This window comes from Scomber scombrus, chromosome 22, assembly GCF_963691925.1.
Source record: "Scomber scombrus chromosome 22, fScoSco1.1, whole genome shotgun sequence".
Taxonomy (NCBI): Eukaryota; Metazoa; Chordata; class Actinopteri; order Scombriformes; family Scombridae; genus Scomber; species Scomber scombrus.
In genome coordinates, this window is record NC_084991.1 from 15,656,014 (window position 1) to 15,675,771 (window position 19,758).

At 38.6% G+C, this 19,758-nt stretch overlaps 2 protein-coding genes across 2 annotated transcripts in view; one reads left to right on the plus strand and one right to left on the minus strand.

The window, feature by feature from the left end:
* The first annotated feature begins 2,506 nt into the window (after nt 1-2,506).
* Nucleotides 2,507-7,153, plus strand: LOC134004785 (endoplasmic reticulum-Golgi intermediate compartment protein 2-like). Its single transcript, XM_062444180.1, has 13 exons — nt 2,507-2,612; nt 2,734-2,842; nt 3,129-3,175; nt 3,263-3,330; nt 3,414-3,454; nt 3,904-4,005; nt 4,244-4,339; nt 4,881-4,936; nt 5,341-5,439; nt 5,735-5,832; nt 5,935-6,097; nt 6,827-6,906; nt 7,073-7,153. Exons 1-13 carry the CDS (start codon nt 2,507-2,509, stop codon nt 7,151-7,153), a joined length of 1,146 nt encoding a protein of 381 aa, XP_062300164.1.
* A 1,806-nt stretch (nt 7,154-8,959) lies between these two features.
* si:dkey-97m3.1 (fatty acyl-CoA reductase 1) overlaps nt 8,960-19,758 on the minus strand; it is a 55,386-nt gene continuing 44,587 nt past the window's right edge. Inside the window, exons 5-12 of the mRNA XM_062443694.1 lie at nt 19,389-19,566; nt 17,446-17,490; nt 17,238-17,356; nt 15,046-15,113; nt 12,709-12,880; nt 12,481-12,610; nt 11,638-11,765; nt 8,960-10,996 (exon numbers count right to left, since the gene is read on the minus strand). Coding sequence (XP_062299678.1) covers nt 10,834-10,996; nt 11,638-11,765; nt 12,481-12,610; nt 12,709-12,880; nt 15,046-15,113; nt 17,238-17,356; nt 17,446-17,490; nt 19,389-19,566 — 1,003 coding nt within the window. The 3' untranslated portion in view covers nt 8,960-10,833. The remainder of the gene's footprint in view (nt 10,997-11,637; nt 11,766-12,480; nt 12,611-12,708; nt 12,881-15,045; nt 15,114-17,237; nt 17,357-17,445; nt 17,491-19,388; nt 19,567-19,758) is intronic.

A 19,758-nucleotide genomic window follows, 5' to 3' on the forward strand; every position in this document is an offset into this window, starting at 1 on the left:
TCATGGCTTCACATGAGGTTTTCTTTCTTGTCAAACCATAGAGTGAGCTATGCCACTTCATGCCTGGTGTGCAGCCCCACCACATGCCTATAAACACTCCTCCTCCAAGTTAATTATCCCTTTTTAAGTGTAAGTCAGTGCTTCTTAGGATAGGTCAGTGTCATGACTAATGGATGCTCAACTTCTCCACTTCTTAAATGAATCTTGTGATCAATAACATTATAATAGGCCAGTTTAATCCACCTAAAAAGCAGAGATTGAGTTTAAAATATTATCAGTGCCAGTGTTTTGTACCATTATTATATAACTTGATTGGTTATTTCCCCTTTGCAAAGGCCAAACTTGCATTCAAAAATAAAACAATTTAAAAATTGACTGTATTTTCAGACGAGAATAAGGAAAGTGAAAGTAAGCTTGTAACAGAATCATTTTGTATATGTGTTGTTGGTTTTTTTTTAACAAACAAAAACTATAAAAACAAACACCATACTTATCTATCACCATTTATACTTGATCAGTCTGGACATTTAAATAAAAAGAACTGTTAACAAAAGTTAGTTTGATAAAGCATGTGGTCTGGTGCAAGTACTACAGCATTATGCATAGTGTAAAAGCACTTTATTAGGTACACCTGTGCAATCTAATGCAATCTAATACAACATTTCCATCTTAAATTCTACTTTTAGGAAGTTTATACATTTTCAGTTTTTGTTGAGATTGACATAAATGTGATAATTCTACTTTCTGTTTATTATTGAGGTCATAGTCGATGATGGTGGTGGTGTACTGGAGTGCATTATTTGTACTTTCCCCCTGACTAAATGCTTTCTCAAACCACAATTTAATTAATGTAGTCAGTCAATTTTTGTCAGCAGACCGTTTCTTGAAATATCCACACTGGTTCTCATCCATCTCTGGTTATAGAGATGGATGAGAACCAGTGTGTTGTTTTTCACAATCTTTGTTTTTAATGAAACCAACGGCCAACAACGGAAGGATATTCAGTTAAAGGCTACCTTTCACTTTCCGTGTTTTCATCTGAGAGTACAGTTGGTTTCTGCCTTTTTAATGCCTGTTTGTCCTCTGCAAAGGAGCATTCAGTTTTTTTAACCAATCCAGTTATGTAATAAGACAAAGCACTCTCACAGATAATGTTTAAAACTGACACTGTGCTTTTAGCTGGATTAAACTGGCCTATTCTAATGTTAGTAATCACAAGATTAATGTAAGAAGCAGAGAAGTTGTGTGTATGCACAGCATCCATCATCAGTGACAGTAAACCATCTTAAGAAGCACTGACCTCCACTTAAAACGCATAATTAATGATCTTCTACAACCAAGTTGTGCAGGCTGCTCTTATTACCCTGAGGACAAGGGTGATTTTTATGCCCTGCAGCAAGCTGGGAATGCACCAAGGACAAAAAAACCTGAAAAGTCTGCTACAGTTTATTCAGTATGAGGTAATACATTTATTAAACCTTCAACAAACTTACAGAAATAGTTGATCAAATATTTACAAGTATGTGTTAAATAGCAGGAATCAGAGCTACAAGTTTGCATTAAGTTATAACACATCCAAACTCATTATTAAACCCGTTTATTTCACTTGTCTGTTCAAAATGATCCATAAAGCTGTAAAGCAACTACAGCATTTCGGTATTAAAGCGCCATCTGCTGACTGGATAGTAAATTGTCTGTTGCGCGCTCACGCTGTACAGGCTAGGGGGACGCGCACGCTATACGCGCTCCGATTTCCCCCTGCAAGCATCATCTACTGCGAGCATCATGGATGGATAATAATGCATCCATGGCGAACATCATGGATGGATCATGGTATACTAAAATAGCGATATCATTCAAGCTACAGTAAAAAACTACTATGGATGAACATCTAACTGGACGCTAAAAGAGGTGAGATCAATAATAAATAATCACTGATATCTGCTGCTTCACGGTGAACAGCCAGTAGATTTATATATTCAATGAGACATCTCTATTCTAAATCATTTTGTATGACTTTGTAGTGTCTATAATGCTCACTGTTGAGTTTACAGTAAGCCTTATCCATATCATTTTCCTATCGTTTATTTCCTACAGTATCATGTAGTGTTATATGAGGTGTTGAAATCAGTATCAGCAATACTTTATTCATCCCTGAGGTGAAACTGGGTCATGTTATAGTTGCTGACATTGTAGAATAGAAATAGAAATAAGCACAGACAATTGTAATAAAAAAATAGAAAATGTGTAAAAGGAAATATGTGCATCATTATGCAGTTTATAACAACAGTGTAAATAATAATGCAGATACATGTTGTCTAGTAATGTGTTAAAAGGCAAGAATAATCTTGAATTTATGACCAGTTTGTTGTAGTTTATTTTCTGTTTGTATACTTGATAAAAGCCAGAAGTATCAGACTGGGATCCTGGCTGTGAAACTGATGCACTTTTGTGGGGGTTTTTTTGTTGTTGTTTTTTTTTGGTGGTGGAGGAGGTGAACCTAAAGATGAGGCGTGTGTCCAGGAAGAAAGCCCTGAACCTGGTGAAGGAGCTGGACGCCTTCCCCAAAGTGTCAGAGAGCTATGTGGAGACGTCGGCTACAGGAGGAACAGGTGGGACATCCTTCTGCAAAATAAAACAACAATAGTAATATATAATTTTATTGCTGATAATTCAGAATATGATTGAATAGGAGGACTAAACACCTTCTCTACTCCTCTGTTTCATCCGCAGTGTCACTGATAGCTTTCTGTGCTATGGCACTTTTGGCTATCTTAGAGTTCTTTGTTTATCGAGACACTTGGATGAAGTACGAATATGAAGTTGACAAGGATTTTTCCAGGTGAGCTTAAAGTCAGAGGTGTCTTACATCTTTCAGCCTAGGCCCCGCCCACAAGCTTTAGCTCAACAGCAAGCAAAACGTTTGGATTTACAAATAAAAGGTTTCGATTTGCACTTTAATCTCAGATTTATTGTACTTGCTATACAACATTTTGTGATTGCAGTGTTGAAAGTTTTGCTCTCAAAATCTAATTTATTCTGTTTGATTGCATAATAAAGTATTCACCTCTTACAGCCACACTGTATTACATGTTGTTACTGTCACTCTCATTTTCCTTCATTTACAGTAAATTGAGAATAAACATCGACATCACAGTTGCCATGAAATGCCAGCGTGAGTATCCTAACCACTCATTGATATGCATTGCAGATGTACATATATGCATCAGTTAATGCAGGGATTCATTGTTTGTGATTGCAGATGTTGGGGCAGATATTCTGGACCTGGCTGAGACCATGATCACGTCTGACGGCCTCCAGTACGAGCCTGTGAGTAATCCTACGTGAGCACGCTAGTTACGTTTAAAACTGTTTGTTAGTAGAACGCAACACTGACACAAACTTTTTTTCAGGTTATATTTGAACTGACCCCACAGCAGAGATTATGGCAAAGGTAAGTGTTCATGAAATTACTCTGGAAGTTATTCTATAAATTAGTTTCCATATGTTTTATGTCTTAATTCTAGTTTAAAAGGTCTGAAAAATGTAGCTGGCAGTTGATTTGTTGTTGCTGTCTATATCAGTTTGTTTTGTAATTCAATTTGATCAATTCTCCATTTTAATTGAGATGATAAAAGCCTTAAGAAGGCTTTTTAAGGTTGTAAAAAGGGCAGGCACCATGAAAAAGAAGTTTTGTTTTTTAAGGCCATAGAAAGGTCTTTAGACTCAGAGCTGGGTAATGAGAGCTTTAAAAGACTGCTTTTGTACTTTCCAAAACACTCAGGTATTGGTAGCAGTTGGGGAATCTTACATAACTGCATTCCAGGTGTTGTTTGTTTACAAGTGCGGTTTCGAGCAAGTTTTGAATGTTGCCAATCTGTTTTGGGGTTTTTTTTGTCTCAGGACATTGCACCTCATTCAGAACAGGCTGAGAGAAGAACATGCTCTACAGGAAGTCCTGTACAAAACTCTCCTCAAAGGGTCTCCCACTGCCCTGCCGCCACGGTCAGTTTCATTTGTCTAACATAACTTTTCTTTTTTTGTGATCAGTTATTTATTGCTTTTGCTATTTATATCACAAAAAGCAAACAAAGCCAGGCACAAGTGTTTTCTTTGGACATGTAAGATTTCATGTAGACATTATGAAGCCTGTTAAATATACTGCTAATAAACAATGAAATCATCATTTAAATAACTGTGTGTGTGTGTGTGTGTGTGTGTGTGTGTGTGTGTGTGCGTGTAGGGAAGATGCTTCTGTGGAACCATTTAATGCTTGCAGGATACATGGGCACGTCTACGTCAACAAGGTGGCAGGAAACCTTCACATCACTGTGGGAAAGTAAGAAACTGTGAATTGTGCAGACAACTCTGACAAGATAGAGCTGGAGGTTGTTCTGCTCTGTGTGAATAATGTTTCATAGAGTCATACGACTTTGCAAACATCTGGATCATCCCACATGGGATTACAAGACACTGCTACTTTACAAAGCATGCATCCTCTGGTTATACATATACAAAAGCATGTATATGTGGAAAAATCATGTGGGAAAAAAACAAACAAAAAATGAATGAAATCCCAAATGAACGGTTCACAGAAAAGAGCTATTACATCTCTACATCTTATCCAGATAAAGTGTTTTTTCTCTTCTCCCAGGCTTTCTCTGGGCCAATCTATATGTTTTATATGTGATCAACCAACTCAGTCTTTATGCATCACCCATACTTTCAAAATCAATATCTTTTTTTCTTACTAAACAAAGAATTGACCAGTTCACAATAAAATAATGTGTAAATATGTGTAGAATATGTGTGAATATGATGAGTTGACATAACTAGCTGTTGACATTCATCCTTTAATACCAGTATTTTGTCTTTTTCAGGCCTATTCACCATCCTCAGGGCCATGCCCATATTGCAGCTTTTGTGAGCCATGAAAGTATGTAAAAAAAACCCCCCAACAACAGTTTTTTCTAATAATGCTTGAATATGTTTGTCTGACAGTGCAACTCATTTATAATCAGCTAATGTCTGCAGGCAAAATAATTTCGGCTCTCCAGGCAGCTGTACTATTTTATTTTATAAAGGAAAAGCAGATGTTTGGCTGCCAAACAAGTATTTGTTCAGCTGGATATTGCATAGATCTTTCATGTAGTAGTAGTAGATATATATTATTATGAATTACTGAGATGCTTCATTTTTTTCCTCAGTCAAAATTATGATGACAGGTTTGAAGTCTACAAATGTAGAATATATGTTTTTCCACTTTCACTTAGAGAGAGCTTTCAGTCAGTCTCCACAGCCTTAATTGAACCTCACCCACCTCTCATCTTTGCATTACAGCGTACAACTTCTCCCATCGAATAGACCATTTATCTTTCGGGGAGGAGGTACCGGGCATCATCAATCCTCTGGACGGCACAGAGAAAATCACCTATAACAGTAAGTTAATGCTACTCCCACTGACAGGAGAGGATAAAACATATGATGGAGTGGGTTTCTTACCAAAGAACATTAATGAGGTGTTGGGACATATTTTCATTTTCATGAGTTGGTCTAAACTGTCCTTAGCTCACCTTGGATGATCATAAGTTAAGTATTATTGGGATGAAGTTTTCTTTAAAGAAAGCACTTTAATGGACTTGATTGAACTATAAAGTTTCACTGCGAGTTTCTTTAGCTAAAATATGAAATATTCAATATTTTCACTGGTCATTGTTGCACTTTTCTGCCACAGACAACCAGATGTTCCAGTACTTCATCACAGTGGTGCCCACCAAACTCAACACATACAAGATATCTGCAGACACACACCAGTTTTCTGTGACTGAACGAGTGAGTAAAAATAACACAAAGGAAGGAGAGAGAAGGTGAGGATGAAGGTTTTTTTTTTATTTTTAGAAAATGATAGTAACCACCATGCTGTCTGTTTTCAAGGAGCGGGTGATAAACCACGCAGCAGGCAGTCACGGTGTGTCCGGCATCTTTGTGAAGTATGATACCAGCTCTCTGATGGTGACGGTCAGCGAGCAGCATATGCCACTGTGGCAGTTCCTGGTGCGACTGTGTGGCATTATCGGGGGTATATTCTCCACCACAGGTATGTCTAATTTAAAGGATGGATTCACAGTCTGTTCTAAAGTAACAGTGAGGTGACCAAATGAACACTGACATATTTTTCCTCCAGATGCACTTTAAATGTAAGTGATGGCTAACATGATCCACAGTCCTCAGTTTTGAGCAGAAATGTATTTAAAAGTTAATTTGAAGCTATTATGAAGCTTCAGCTGTTGAAATTAGTCAAATTAAGTCAATATCTTTCAAATTTAATCTTTTAGTACCATTTATTTTTTACCATGGTTCCACTGGAGCTGAACAGAAGACACAGAGGTTTTTTTTATTGAAAAGATGAACATATCCACTTAATTTGACTAACTCATTTAAGATTTAGATAAACTTTTAAATACATTTATTTCCCAGAATTAGGACTGTGGATTTTGTCTGCCATCACTTGAATTGAAAGTGCATCTGGAGGAATGATTACAGGAGGTCATTGTTCATAGACACCTGACGGAGATCTTCTAATCGTCAGTATGAACAGGAGGAATGATTATAGCAAGAAAAACCTGTTTCAATGTTCGTACGGGCTTCTGATTACTCTTTTAAAACAGACTTGAAACAATGTAATACATTTCATTTGGTTGTTTTTACAGCTGAAGCTACTTTGAAGCATCAGAAGCTTTAAACAACTAAATATGTTTCATAAAAGTATTTTAGCGACTTGTCTTAATGTATCTGTTTATTGCTGTGTGGTCCTCCCTCTTTAAAGGCATGCTCCACGGGCTTGTTGGTGTCTGTTTTGATGTTATCTGCTGTCGTTTTAAACTCGGAGTCTACAGACCTAGACAGGTGAGTTGTTACCATTATCCAAAATACTTCCTCTTGCCCAACAGACATTCTGTGTCCGTTACAGTGAGCAATATTTTGCTCAATATCAGAAGAAATTGTCACTGTTTCTATTAAAGAACACAATGAAGTAGGCCTTATAGACTTACCTGTGCTGAATCTGTTCTAGGATGTGCAGCAACATAATCAGATGAACAACCTGAACAATCATCAGACCCCTCTGTTGGCTGACAACGCCCCTCAGGAGTAGGCGGTTTCCAGTGACAGGGTTCTCCTCCATCACTGAGCTGCTGATGCTGCTTCCTGATGTGGCAAACCATTCGAGTGACAGATGGCATAATTCAGACCATCAGAGGCTATCATGGTATTTATTGATATTTCATTTGTTGGATTGTGATTTCAATGCCAAAATCATTGAATGTTATGAAATTGTGTTTTTCTACTGAAAGAGGAAAAGGAACATTGCGTGGTTCACTTGAATATTATCATTCACATCTGTTTATTGCACTAAAGAGGAAATGTGTTCCCTGTGACTGCAGCTTTGTGTTTTTGAAGCATTATTGGCTTTGAATATCATAATAGTGTTTTGTTTCATTGGAAATCTCCCAATAGTTCTGTTGTGTTTTCTGAAGCAGTGTGTGATACTGATCTTTTCATTGTCCTTCTGACTCCATTAAAGTTGAAATACCCAAAAATATTCAACAAGTCCAGTGTAGTTTTGTTTCACAATATAAATGATGCTTTGGTTTACTCACATCCAATTTCAAAAGGTTTTTGGGTGCAGACACATCTGATTTGTGCTTGATTTGTCTTGGCCTGCATTGTAAATCCAACATCCTTTTAAAACTGAAACTCTGTTTAAGAGGTGAAACATGCCCTTGATAATGGCTGCTATATTTACTATAGCAAGTGAGTCTATTGGTAAACTAACGAGCCTGAATAGTTTGAGAATTAAGACATAGAATTATGTGAAGTCTGGAAATGCCTAAAAACAAAAACTATAGTATAGAGGAAACATTAAAAAGTATAGAGGAAACCCCTCTGTACTGCTTTACAATTTAAAAGAAACTCCAGTGATTTAGTATTTTATTGAGAGACTTGTCAGAGAATGGTTAAAAACATCAAAAGTAGCAGGTGCAGATATATCCTGATTTTTAGTTCCTTGCATTAGCCAGCCTGCAAAAATGACTAACCTGCCCCTGCCTGCATGGCAAATACCCAATGTGTGTCAAACTTCATGCACTATGTGTAAAATGTGTGGTCTCTAAAACCAATCTGAGAAAGCCCCTTTTTTGTGGAAAGCAGCATAAGAAACAGAAGAGTAATAGTTGAGAAAGTGGTTTGAGGTGTCTTGTAATTTTTGAGGTTTTGTTAAAAACAACGACATGTTGAGGTTGAAGGCAAGTTTAATGGACCGCACACTTTTTCTCTTCTAGTTTATTTCAGTTTTGCCAAGCAGACTTGAATGAAGTGTTGTCAGAGCAGGGAAGGTGGTCAAACAGTTTGCAAACGACATTTGAAAAAGAATAAGATGAAGTCATTGGTTAATGTGTTGCTGTTTGTTACACACAGTAACGGTAGCTCCAGCCGTGGGTTTAGTGTACCAACAGTGCTCTTCGTTTGGTATGCTAACAGCAAAGACATGAGAGCAAACCTCCACACAGACAACACCGTTACAATAGCCCTGTAGCTCTGTATGAACAATTCTGACAAAACCACATCATCACATAGGCCAGACATTTTGGTTCATTATCCCCTTCTGAAATTAAGAGGACAGTTACCATAGTTACAGCAGAGATATAGGCTTTGCATAAACATTTATTTAATTTTTGTCCCTTTTTCTCCCATAAAGGCTCGTCACTGTTACGCTTTTGTGTTCTGTCAAGAGTTAAGTTTTGCAACACATACATTACTTTACAGTTTTCTTATTTTTTTAGTAGAAACCAGACTTGCCTCTCACAATTAAACACTCTTGGTAGACTCTGTGGGAAGCTCTGTGGTGAGATCCTGTGAAGAAACTCACCAAGCAAAAAAAAAAAAAAAAAAAAAAAAAAAAATCAACAGTCAAATACAGTTTTTGGTAGTCTATAAGAATAATATGCAAGTTCAACTATTTACAGGTCGTCCAAAACTTGGGATCAAGGATGTAATGTCAGAAGGGCCTTCACCAAGTCTCTGGTCCATCACCTCGCAGTCTTGTGGTTTAACAAATGAGTCACAGTTGTTGCTTGCTAAGAAATGGCAGTCCACCACTTAATCCATAAGGTGTGGCATCCCTCAAGGCTCCATACTTGGTCCTCTACTTTTTCTACAGGTTTTCACTCAGTGACCTTTTTAGCAGCTACATGTACTTTAATTTTAAGTCTTGTTTCCTTGCTGCCAAAAGCTTGACAGCAAAGACCGTTCTTCTTCTATGTGTAGGTGAAGCTGAAATGTTCTGTCTCCTCTAAATGGAAAACTCTGTCCTGTAATACAGCATGATTTAATGTACACTTGGACATTTGACCAATCTAAGCATCTCTACATTAGTTTCCAATTCATGCTTGGGCTGATTTTAAAAGTGCCTCTCCAAACATAAAATATCACACTCAGCAATACCTGACAAACTTGCACTGACCCTTTCGCTATATCGAGGCCAGCCTCAAGAATTAGAAGAAATCTTCAGGCAAATCTTCACTGGTCTGCTGCTGTCCTCCGGGGATGTTCAGGCCATTCCTTTGATTTTAGATTTATTCCATTGGCATTGGGCCTATTATAATCTTGTTGTTGGACTACAAATACATTGTTATATGTATTTCTACTTGGTGGTAAGTTGTAATTGCCAATTTCCCACCTATGGCTCCAATTTTACCCCGTTGTCTGAGAAAGGACTCTCTTTTTGAAATACTTCAACGACATTTTTTGGGGTGGGTATCTTTTTAGAAAACTTGGTGGGGTATCTATTGGGAGACATTGTATGTGATACTGGGCTATACAAATAAACTTGACTCTGATGTACTCTTATTTATATATAATACACTGCCTACCACATATATCAGACTAGCCTTTGACGAAGTATAAAGATGTAAAAGTAGTAAACTTAGTTTCAGTACAAACTGCTGTACAAACAGGCAAAAAGTGGATGAGCATTCAAACAAACAAGGTTTGTTCAGAGACATACTGACATTATCATTTGTGATAGTAAATAAGTAACAACCTCGACAACAGGAAAGATGGCATACACGTATGTTTCAGTATCTGTAGTATCTTGTGTGGTCAGAATTTCTCTATAATACTAGTCAAGGGGGGTCTCAATAATCTGTGGATTGACTTTGAGACAAATAACCACCAGTTAGATTTTGTGTGTAGTCTTAAAAAGGCAGTAGATACACGTAATGCAAGACATACAGATATCCAAATCACCTGCGTATTAAAGAGAGGACTTGGATATCCCCACAGTAAAAAACAGAGAACCAAAATGATCTTATAGAAATTGTCCTCCACTGAAGCACTGTCATATTTCAAGTATGAAAAGAAATAATCACAAGGCAAGGCAATGTACCTAGATTTGAGAGGATGGAAACAATGATGTGGGGAAAAAAATGAAAGTCACACAAAAGGCTTATTCTTGCATATATAATTGGCCACTTTGAGAAGAAAACAGTGGGTACAAAAATTAATGACAACACTTTTTCTTTTTGGACGGGGTATGGTGACTGAACAGTGCAGGTACTGATGCAAGATTTCCAAACTAAACAAATAATTCATGGCTAGTAGACCTCTTTTTTTCGTTCAGAGTGCTTCACTCAAGCTCAGCCCCAGCCTGCTTGTCCACACTAAAAAGGAGGATTTGGGTTGTCCTTCATCGATGGTTGGAGTCTCAGACGTTACTTTCTGCTGACAGCAGAGGGTGAGGGGCTGCTGCCTCTAGCTTGAAGCGGTGAGCAAGACTCAGTTGGTTATGGTGCTGGATGCGCGGAAGTAGGAGAGGAACTTGAAACAGAGGCTGACCACAAAGTACCAGATGTTTCTGGCCATCTGAGAGCGAGCGATGAACACTCTCCAGATGAAAACAACCAAGAGCGTGTTAAAGGTGTAGCGGATGTTCCTCAGTCTGGGAAAGATGAAAAGGAGGAGGTATGAGTGAGGAAATAATTTAAGGGTTTCAAAAAAACCAATCCACTGGTTGCAGAGATAATAAAAAACATCAAACAGAATTAATATTATAAATTCTGAACACACTTTTTTTATCTTAAGGATGAGTTTAATAATGACTTTGAGTAGAGCTGCAGTGATTAGTTGAATTGTTGCAGCATTATTAAATCAATCTACAGAAAATCTATCAGCAAATATTTTGATAATCCAATAACTTTTTTGTAATGTTTCAACATTGATGTATCATCATCGATACATGATAGTAAACTGAATGTCTTTGGATTTTGGACTGCTGATTGGTCAAAAAGAGACATTTGAAGACATCATCATTAACTCTCAGAAATAAAACAGGAATTTCTGTCTATTTTCTGACAGTAAATAGAAAATAGAATAGACAGTAAATAAAGAAAATCATCTCTAAAAACCAAGGAGGAACCAATTCAGTGCTGCATTAAAAATGACAAAAAGCAATGATTTTTAGGAAATATATGTGTAATGTAGAAACAGCAAAGACAGGAGATTGTTCCCTAAACATTGTTGGTCGATATACAGACTGAACACTTCAATCCTGTATTTATGTTGCATTCTTTGTTGACTTACTTCCTCAGATGCTGCCTGGCAGCAGGAATGTCAGACATGTCTTCATTCAGGACGTACTTCTTGGTGCCGATGCAATAATTCTCAATGTACTCTGGCCAGTTCAGCTGGCGCACATCGAAGTTAAATGTCTGCAAGATAGAAAAGATAGTTGGGAGCCTGTTGGAACAAATGCCAAACCAAAGCTACAGTTATTTACAAACCACCCCAAAAAACCAAATGTGAAATTCCTCTTTCACTCACTAGATGGAGCAATAGCCTTACTAATAGTATTATATTGTAGTGTTGACAGCTACTTGCTCTCTCAACCTTGGAGTTAAATAAATACTAGAAGGAAATATTTCTTCAGTGGTGGAAGAAGTGCTCAGGTCCTTTGTTAGAGTAAAAGTAGCAAACCTACACCATAAAATACTCCATTAGGTATTTGAAATATAGCGTTTCCGTCAGTACATTATCAGTAACATGTACTTTAAGTCTGAAAAGTACTCATTATACAAACTGACCATCCAACAGATTTGATAGTAGTGGATAGTAGTATCCATGTAATTAATCATATTTTATCAGAAGATGATATCCTCTATGTAAAGAAAATCTTAAACTAGTAACAATTGCTGTACAACAAATGCAGTGAAGTATATGGTTTTATAAAGTACAGTAGAAGAAGTTCAAATTGTACTGAAGTGTAGTACTTAAGTAAATGTAGGTTGTGTTTTTTTACCACTATATTCCTTTGAGTTTGTTTTAACAGTGCACAGAGCATCAGATGGGAAAGAGATGTAACGTGATGGATCCAAACAATCTAATACCTAAAAGTAAGTTTAGGGAGGTACATTAATTGAATCCCACCTTCCTGTCCTCAGGGGTCAGCTGGTTCATCAGCATGGTCATATTCTCAGAGTTCCACTCCCAGTCCTGGCTGCTGAAATACTCCAGCAGGCCGATGGCCTTGTGCAGGCGATTAAAGATACGCATCATCCTTAAGGGGGAGGAAGAGTAGGGGGGAGGTTAGAGGTTGTGACATACATTGAGACTTTTCTTTAGATTTCAATTACAATACACAGCTGCTGGTCTTACTGCGGCTTCTGTCCAGAGAGACGCAGGAAGAGGTCGTAGATGAGGGCAGGGAACTTGTGGCTGACAAGGATCCAGTACTGGTTGATCAGGTAGTTGGAAGTGATGTTAGCGTTGGGCCTGCGGAAGGCCTGCTCCAGGGGGTTCCTCTTGAAGGACGACATCACATGATGCTCTGAAAAAGATGAATGGTTGAAGGGTTGGATTAGACAAGCATTTTCATCTGAGACCAAGATGAAAAAAGAAAATTGAGCATCCTTTTTTAAAATGATTTCTAGTAAATAAAAGCATTGCTCTAATATTCAGTGATAAACAATATCCTTTAAAGCAGATTGATATCGCCTGGGTTATTCATAACCACCAATGCTGAAATAGGTTAACAGATTGCATTTCGTACACAAGGATCATGACTTCCAGAAACCATGGCTGGCCTTAATCATAACATGATTTTCAGCTCTGGTTCTCTGAGGAATATCAGGCAGAAAAACAGTCACAGAATGATTTCCCCCACTGGGCAGCACAGCCCCCCCTCCTCTTCCTCTTCATCCTCCTCCTCCCAGAATCCAGCAGCAGCAGCAGCCATCCACAGATAGAGAGAGGAGCCATGTGACTATAGGCATTACATCACACACAGCACGCAAACTAGGCCTTGCACAGTGTGTTTCCATGGCAACAGATATGTAGTGGTTGCAGGGGGGGAGTGGGCAAGATGACCAGATCCGAGGTGACAGCCAGCTGTGACTGGGCTCCTTGGAGCCTGGTTAGGAGTGTTGCTGCTAACCTTGAGCTGCCCTCTGAGGTCTGGAACAGTTGCAATGAAAAAAAAATGGGCCAGAGTTCCGTCTTCCTTTACTAAACTCTTTAATTTCACATTCAGGAAGAAATTGGGCTACACATGCTGTGCATCTTTTGTTGTTTGTCTCCCGTGATGCTTGTGTTTTAGATTAGCTTCATTGCAGCTTCTCTTGTTCGGGCCGCTCAGATTAGAGTGCACAGTTCCTCTTTCATAACAGTGAATGCAGTGATGAGACCTAATCCTGCTACGAGCCATCTGGTAGCAATTTCCTCGGTGAAGGGAGCATGTTTGCTAATCTGAGAGGAAGCGGGAGAGAGAGAGAGAGAGAGAGAGAGAGAGAGAGAGAGAGAGAGAGAGAGAGAGAGAGACAGAGAGAGAGAGAGAGAGAGAGAGAGAGAGAGAGAGAGAGAGAGAGAGAGAGAGAGAGAGAGAGAGAGAGAGAGAGAGAGAGAGAGAGAGAGAGAGAGGGGGAGAGAGGGTCTCTTGTCATCCTGGCTGGCCTGACATCCATAGCCCTCTAATCCATGACTGCTGGGATGGAAACAATGAGAGTTTGACTCCTCCTGAGTAATTTTCATCGCTTCTACTGTGATCTCAGAATAAGAACTGACAAATAATGGAGCCTCTGAGCACTATTACTGGTTCATATCCACGATGCACATCATGTTTTTGGGTTTTTATCTTAAATGAAGGGAGATATTTAAACACTATTAAGCAATGCAGTATCATTTCTACAGTTTAAATGTGTGTTTTTGAGCATCTTCTCCACAAACTGGATCCTGAATATGTTTTTCTTTGCATAGGTTTAAGAAATAAGCCAACCCTAATAATAATTATCATCATTTTGAATGATTTCAACTGTGCAATTTTTGTATTTATTATATCTAGAGCTAAAACAATTAGTTCAACAATTCATCGATTAAGTAAATCAATAAAACAATAGGCAACTTATTTGATATTTGTTAATAATTATAGAGCTGTAAGTGTTTTTTGGCATTTTATATTCCAAACAAAACTATTTAATAGTGAAAATAGGCAGCAGATTAAGTGATTGAAAAAGTAGTTACTTGTACACAGTTTTTTTGGTAAAGAAAAACACAGTCTCACCCTGTTTTTTAACACTTTTTAAGGCAAACTTACATCTGTCTTGTCTGTTTTAAGATTAAATAGAAAGGAGTCATTCAATGTTGCAATTTAAAAAGAAAAACTTGCGTTATTTTAAAGATGTGTGGATAGGAAAGATGGTTTTGGGGCCAGGTCCAGAACATGGTTATGATGATAAAATATATCTTCAGCATGCTGCTCACGCACCATCTTCCTCCTCTTTCCAGCAGGTGGCAGACTCTCTCCACAACACAACGCGACAACAAACACCGGGACATTATGTCACAACAACTGGTGTATTGATTTGTGTTGATGAAAGCGAGCCGGGACAACAATATTGTGTGATGCCAGCAGGCTGAGATACAACAGCTCTATAAATACTCTCCTGCAGTGACAGGTTTTCATTACCTTTAAGCAAAACAACAAAACAATGTACGTACCGATCTCTCCCCAGTGGAACGGGTTGATGCCGCCGGTCGTGCAGTTGTAGACCACAGCATTTTTAGGTCTACAGGGTGTGTGGGAGGAGAAGGTCATTGCAATGCCCATAAAAAAAACACATATTTGACTACTTTTCCTGGTTGCAATGCTCTCTACCTACAAGTCATCTATGTAATAGTGCTTCAAGTAGATCATAAAATCCCAGCGTTTACATAGGTTTTTAATTTATGAGCCTGTATTTCTCTGATAGAGCGCATGCACGAGTGCTGTCAAGATACCAAATATACATATACATAAATTAACCTCTCATAACATATTTTCCAATGCAGGGGTCAATACTTAACTTTTATTTTTCTCTTTTTCTGTTTTCCTTCTGAAAATAAGTAAAAGTTGTCAGGTACATATGCACTGATATAACACATGACAGTGAGCAATATGGACGTTTATTATTACATTTGTTAGATATGATCTATGGGTCTCCTAGCCACTGTTTTAGGTATTTAATAGCATAAAATGACATTATATGGGAGAAGAAGCTCAAATATTTCGCATATTTTCTCCGGAAAATCTGACTCAGTCATTTCAGACAAAGAAGTGAGTCAGATGCTTCCAAGGAAAACTTTTGTCATGACCTAGAAATTATGGACTTGTGGGATGTTACACAATTTGACCTGCTACTCTACACCAATTAGATTTTTTAATTCTCCCCTGCCCCCTCCCTCTTTTTATGTCAGGTTGAACCCTTTGCATAGATACCTGTGTATCACTTATTATACCTATAAGGGTATATTTTTCCACACCACTGATTCTCCGAGGATCAATAAGACAGGATTCCTGGTATATTATTTCCCACCCAAATAATTTAATGGGTTTGTTTTTCCAGTTGTTCCAAATTTGTTTGTTGTTGCCTGAAATAAATTCTTTTTTTTTTGGCTTAAACTACAGTGTGATGTAGTCCCTCACAAACTCCTGTTTAAACCTTGAATTTTTTAATTCATTGGTATTCATTTAGTTCATTTGTATAAAGACAAGTATAGTGTATAGCATGAACCAATGTCACAGTAGCCTAAGCTAGACTGCAATGCCTGTCATAGAAGGGCTTTTAAAATACCTAAAACTCAACAATAAGTTGTTTAATGATTTTAGACAGTTCAGACAGTCTGGAATTACCACTCCAATGGCCTCATGTAATGTTTCCACATTATTTTAATTATTCAAACCTTAAATTACTCAAATGCGAAAGTTCTTAAAAAGGATAATAAACTTTCCACTTTTTTATGCGACACTGGCAACAGATTTCTGCTGGGCTGCTCAGTATCTATCCTTAAAATATGATGAAATTGACATTATCTCATATTAATAATATCTTGCATTTTATTAGAGGTCTTGTACTGAGGTCTGATTGGAGATTATACAAGTAATACTTATGCATTTGCATTCATTGGACTAATAGTTAGTCATTCAGGGTGATTGGGTATAAGTACAACATTAAACACAACGCAAATCACTTTTGCAATTTAAAATAGTCATTTGTTGAGAAATCCTGAAGTGATAAATTAATTCCAGACAAAAGTGAATGACACTTATCTTGTCTATATATTAAAAATGGCACACTTTTCATGTCAAAGTCAATTTACTCATGATGGGGAGGACTACACAGCTTAAACAGTTTGAGGTCCTCTGCGGGGCTGTAAGAGCTTTGTCAAGTCTGAGAAAATTGCTCAACTGACATCTCTTGAGTAATCAAGTACCTAAAAAGTACACTTTTACAACTGAAAACCTATTTTACAAAGTTGCTGTGTGGAGTTTGAAAGATGTGGACATTTACCAGGTCAAAGGTTAAACAAAGCATGCTCCTTTCATTACGGACAATGCAGGATTTTGTTTTTTGGAGGTGATCCGTACTAAGAACCAAAAATCAAGATATCTTATGTCTCTCGCTAGTCCCCCAACTTCATGAAAGTATGAAGCTAAATCACTGGAGGGCTCCTTGAAAGCATAAATTAATGATGAGTTTATTTCCATGACTCATAAATTACACATACATTTTGAGCAATAAAAAAATAGTTTGCTATGGCTTCAATATTCTTTCCAATTATTCAAAATGCTAAATAAGGATTTGTTTATTTACTTAAGATTAGGAACCCAGGTTTGGAAGTTTTTGGGTCGAACTCTGGGTTTTGGCACTAACCTGTGTACAGCAGTGTACCAGCCAGCAGCCAGGGTGAGGTTGATAACCACGTCCACAGGGATCAGGTCAGCCACCGCATCATTGTTGGCTCTCATAGTGCGCAAGATCCCCTTGCCAGCCTGGATAAGAGGACAACATTGTGTTAAAGCTCCAACATCTGTCTGGATACTGAAGAGATTCAAGACTGAAGAGCAACATTTTTACTTACAGCTATGAAGACTCCGCTTGGCCCGTTGAAGTTGTCGATCCAACCCTGGTAGAGCGAGAACACGTGTTAATCTTTAGAGATGTAACAGAGAGCTTCCTCTTGAGTTAATAAAAGCCAGAAAAAGTAAAGAGGAACATCAAGTGATAGATCCTAACCGCATCACGTATGTGGCTGTGTACGTGTTTATATTCAGGGTCATGTTACTTCCTGTGGTGAGAGAAAAAGGGAAGGCTGGGGTAGCAGTGATTGTCGCCTTCAATTAGACTCCATTAAAAATGGATGAAACCACTGGTTACAGACTGCTGCAGTGTCCAATTTGCAGGGGCTGGAGCTCCATTATGCGGTCAAGGCAGAGACTAATAATATGCTCTGATGCAGATAAAGTGCACAAGAGGGTGAAGATGCCAGAGGTGTTTTTAGCACCTCTGTGGCTTCGCGCCAGGCTAAAATGGCAGATAAATTTCAACTGAGATTTTTGCATCATATGTAAATGATTAAGCGGTGAGGCTTCTGATTCTGAAGATATGGAGGGACAAAATTATGCAGCTAATATTGCAGTTGGTAACGCACCACGCGTAAACATAAACATATGAATAAGCAGACCAATCCCCCCCCTCCCCCCCTCACCCCTCCGTGCCTCGCAGCGCCCCACTGGCACGAGCTGCCAAGGCGATTGCATGGCCAAGCGTGAGTGAGGCCTTTTGAAGAGTCGATGCCAGGCCAAGCTTACAACTGAAGGCTGAGCTCCGAGCCAGGAACTGCCGTCAGAGTCCCACTGCGCAAACACAAGGCCTACATTTCCTGATGCCAGATATACAAGGACTTTCCTCTGTTTTTCCTGTCATTTTATTTATATCTATATCATCATCTCTAAAATCTATCTGCATACATTTGATTATTTCATGGGAATGTTTTGTATCTAAACCGTATATATGCTCATATAAAGTTGGGCAGAACAATCAATTTTCAATAATTAGAGTCCAAAAAATGAAGATATTCCAAATCCTTTCATTTGACAAGCTGAAAAAAGCATTTGGCATTTCTGCTTTAAAAAAACAAAGAAAAAAAACAATTGAGCTTTGTAATTTGTAGGATCCGATTAGAATTAGAGACGGTGCCATTGTGCAGCTCTCTTGATAAACGTTAGGTACAAAACAAGCACTTTATAATGACAGGCTGAGCTGACGTTTCAGCAACAGCATGTCTTCGCCTACAGTGCTCTTTTTTCTCTCTACGTTATTATAGTTGTTCCCTACCTTAACATTACAGACTGACTCTTTAACTTTTGGGGGGCGGTGACACCAATCACTGAATTCGGTGAGGCAGGTTTGAACTCAATGCAACTTAAATCCATAACTCAGTGAAATGCAAATGCTGAAGATGTTAGAACGCCTGCAGCAGCGGCACAGACTGAAAGCAGCTTAATCATCAAAGCGGTACCCTGTTCCACTTTCAGAATTTAAGTCCTCCTCTGAACTCTCAAACAGCCTTTAGATGAACTTTTCAGCACTCTTCAGCTTCCCACCATCTCTGTGACATTCAGTTTTGTCAGCTTATCTCCGCCCTCGGTGTCCCATATCTGCACTCCTCGTCACCCCCTCAACCTCTCTTCTCTCAACAGCTGCTCGGGCTGTTTCACAAGTCATCACACAGTTCTTCAGGCCAGATATTCACCAATTAGCTTTAATCCTGGGACACTTAAGAGTAAACCCACAGGGGAGCGGTATTGACCCATGCAGGATTACATTGATCTGTATCTTATTCCCATTTATTTAACCATCACAGGAGAACATAAAACGAGAGCCGGATCTAGAAATCATGACCGAGTCATTCAGATATGTTGATCGGCATTCACTACAGGCAGCAGAATGTATGAGTATACTCAGGTGTTAATTACATGTGTATTTGACATGGCACATAACAGCAGCAGAGAGGGGACTCACAGGGAAAGGCTCCTGCCAGCTGGCTCCCACTATGGAGGGTCTGATGATGCCAATGTTGAGCTTGTCTTGCTCCTGCTGCACCACGTACTCAGCCAGGGCTTTGGTGTAGGTGTATGTGTTGGGCCTGGTGCCGATAAGCCGTGGTGTAATGTCACGCACGATGCCGTCATCCATCCACCTGAAATCAGGAATTATAAAGGAGTCAGAGAAGCATCACAAAAGACCTTTTCATTCTGTAAACTTCTGAGATTATCAATCCAGAGAACCGCTTCCCATTTCCTACTGAAGTAAATATCACCTCCTCTGTCCCAGATTGACCTTAATGATACTTTGTTTTATGGACAGCTGATCGGTTGACTGATTTTTCATG

What these genes read in the sequence shown, in the direction of transcription:
- LOC134004785 (XM_062444180.1), top strand. Translation starts at nt 2,507, where the DNA reads ATGAGGCGTGTGTCCAGGAAGAAAGCCCTGAACCTGGTGAAGGAGCTG. An exon ending in GTTGACAAGGATTTTTCCAG is followed by an intron (nt 2,843 to 3,128) that starts GTGAGCTTAAAG and finishes CTTCATTTACAG; the next exon opens with TAAATTGAGAATAAACATCG. An exon ending in CTTCACATCACTGTGGGAAA is followed by an intron (nt 4,340 to 4,880) that starts GTAAGAAACTGT and finishes TGTCTTTTTCAG; the next exon opens with GCCTATTCACCATCCTCAGG.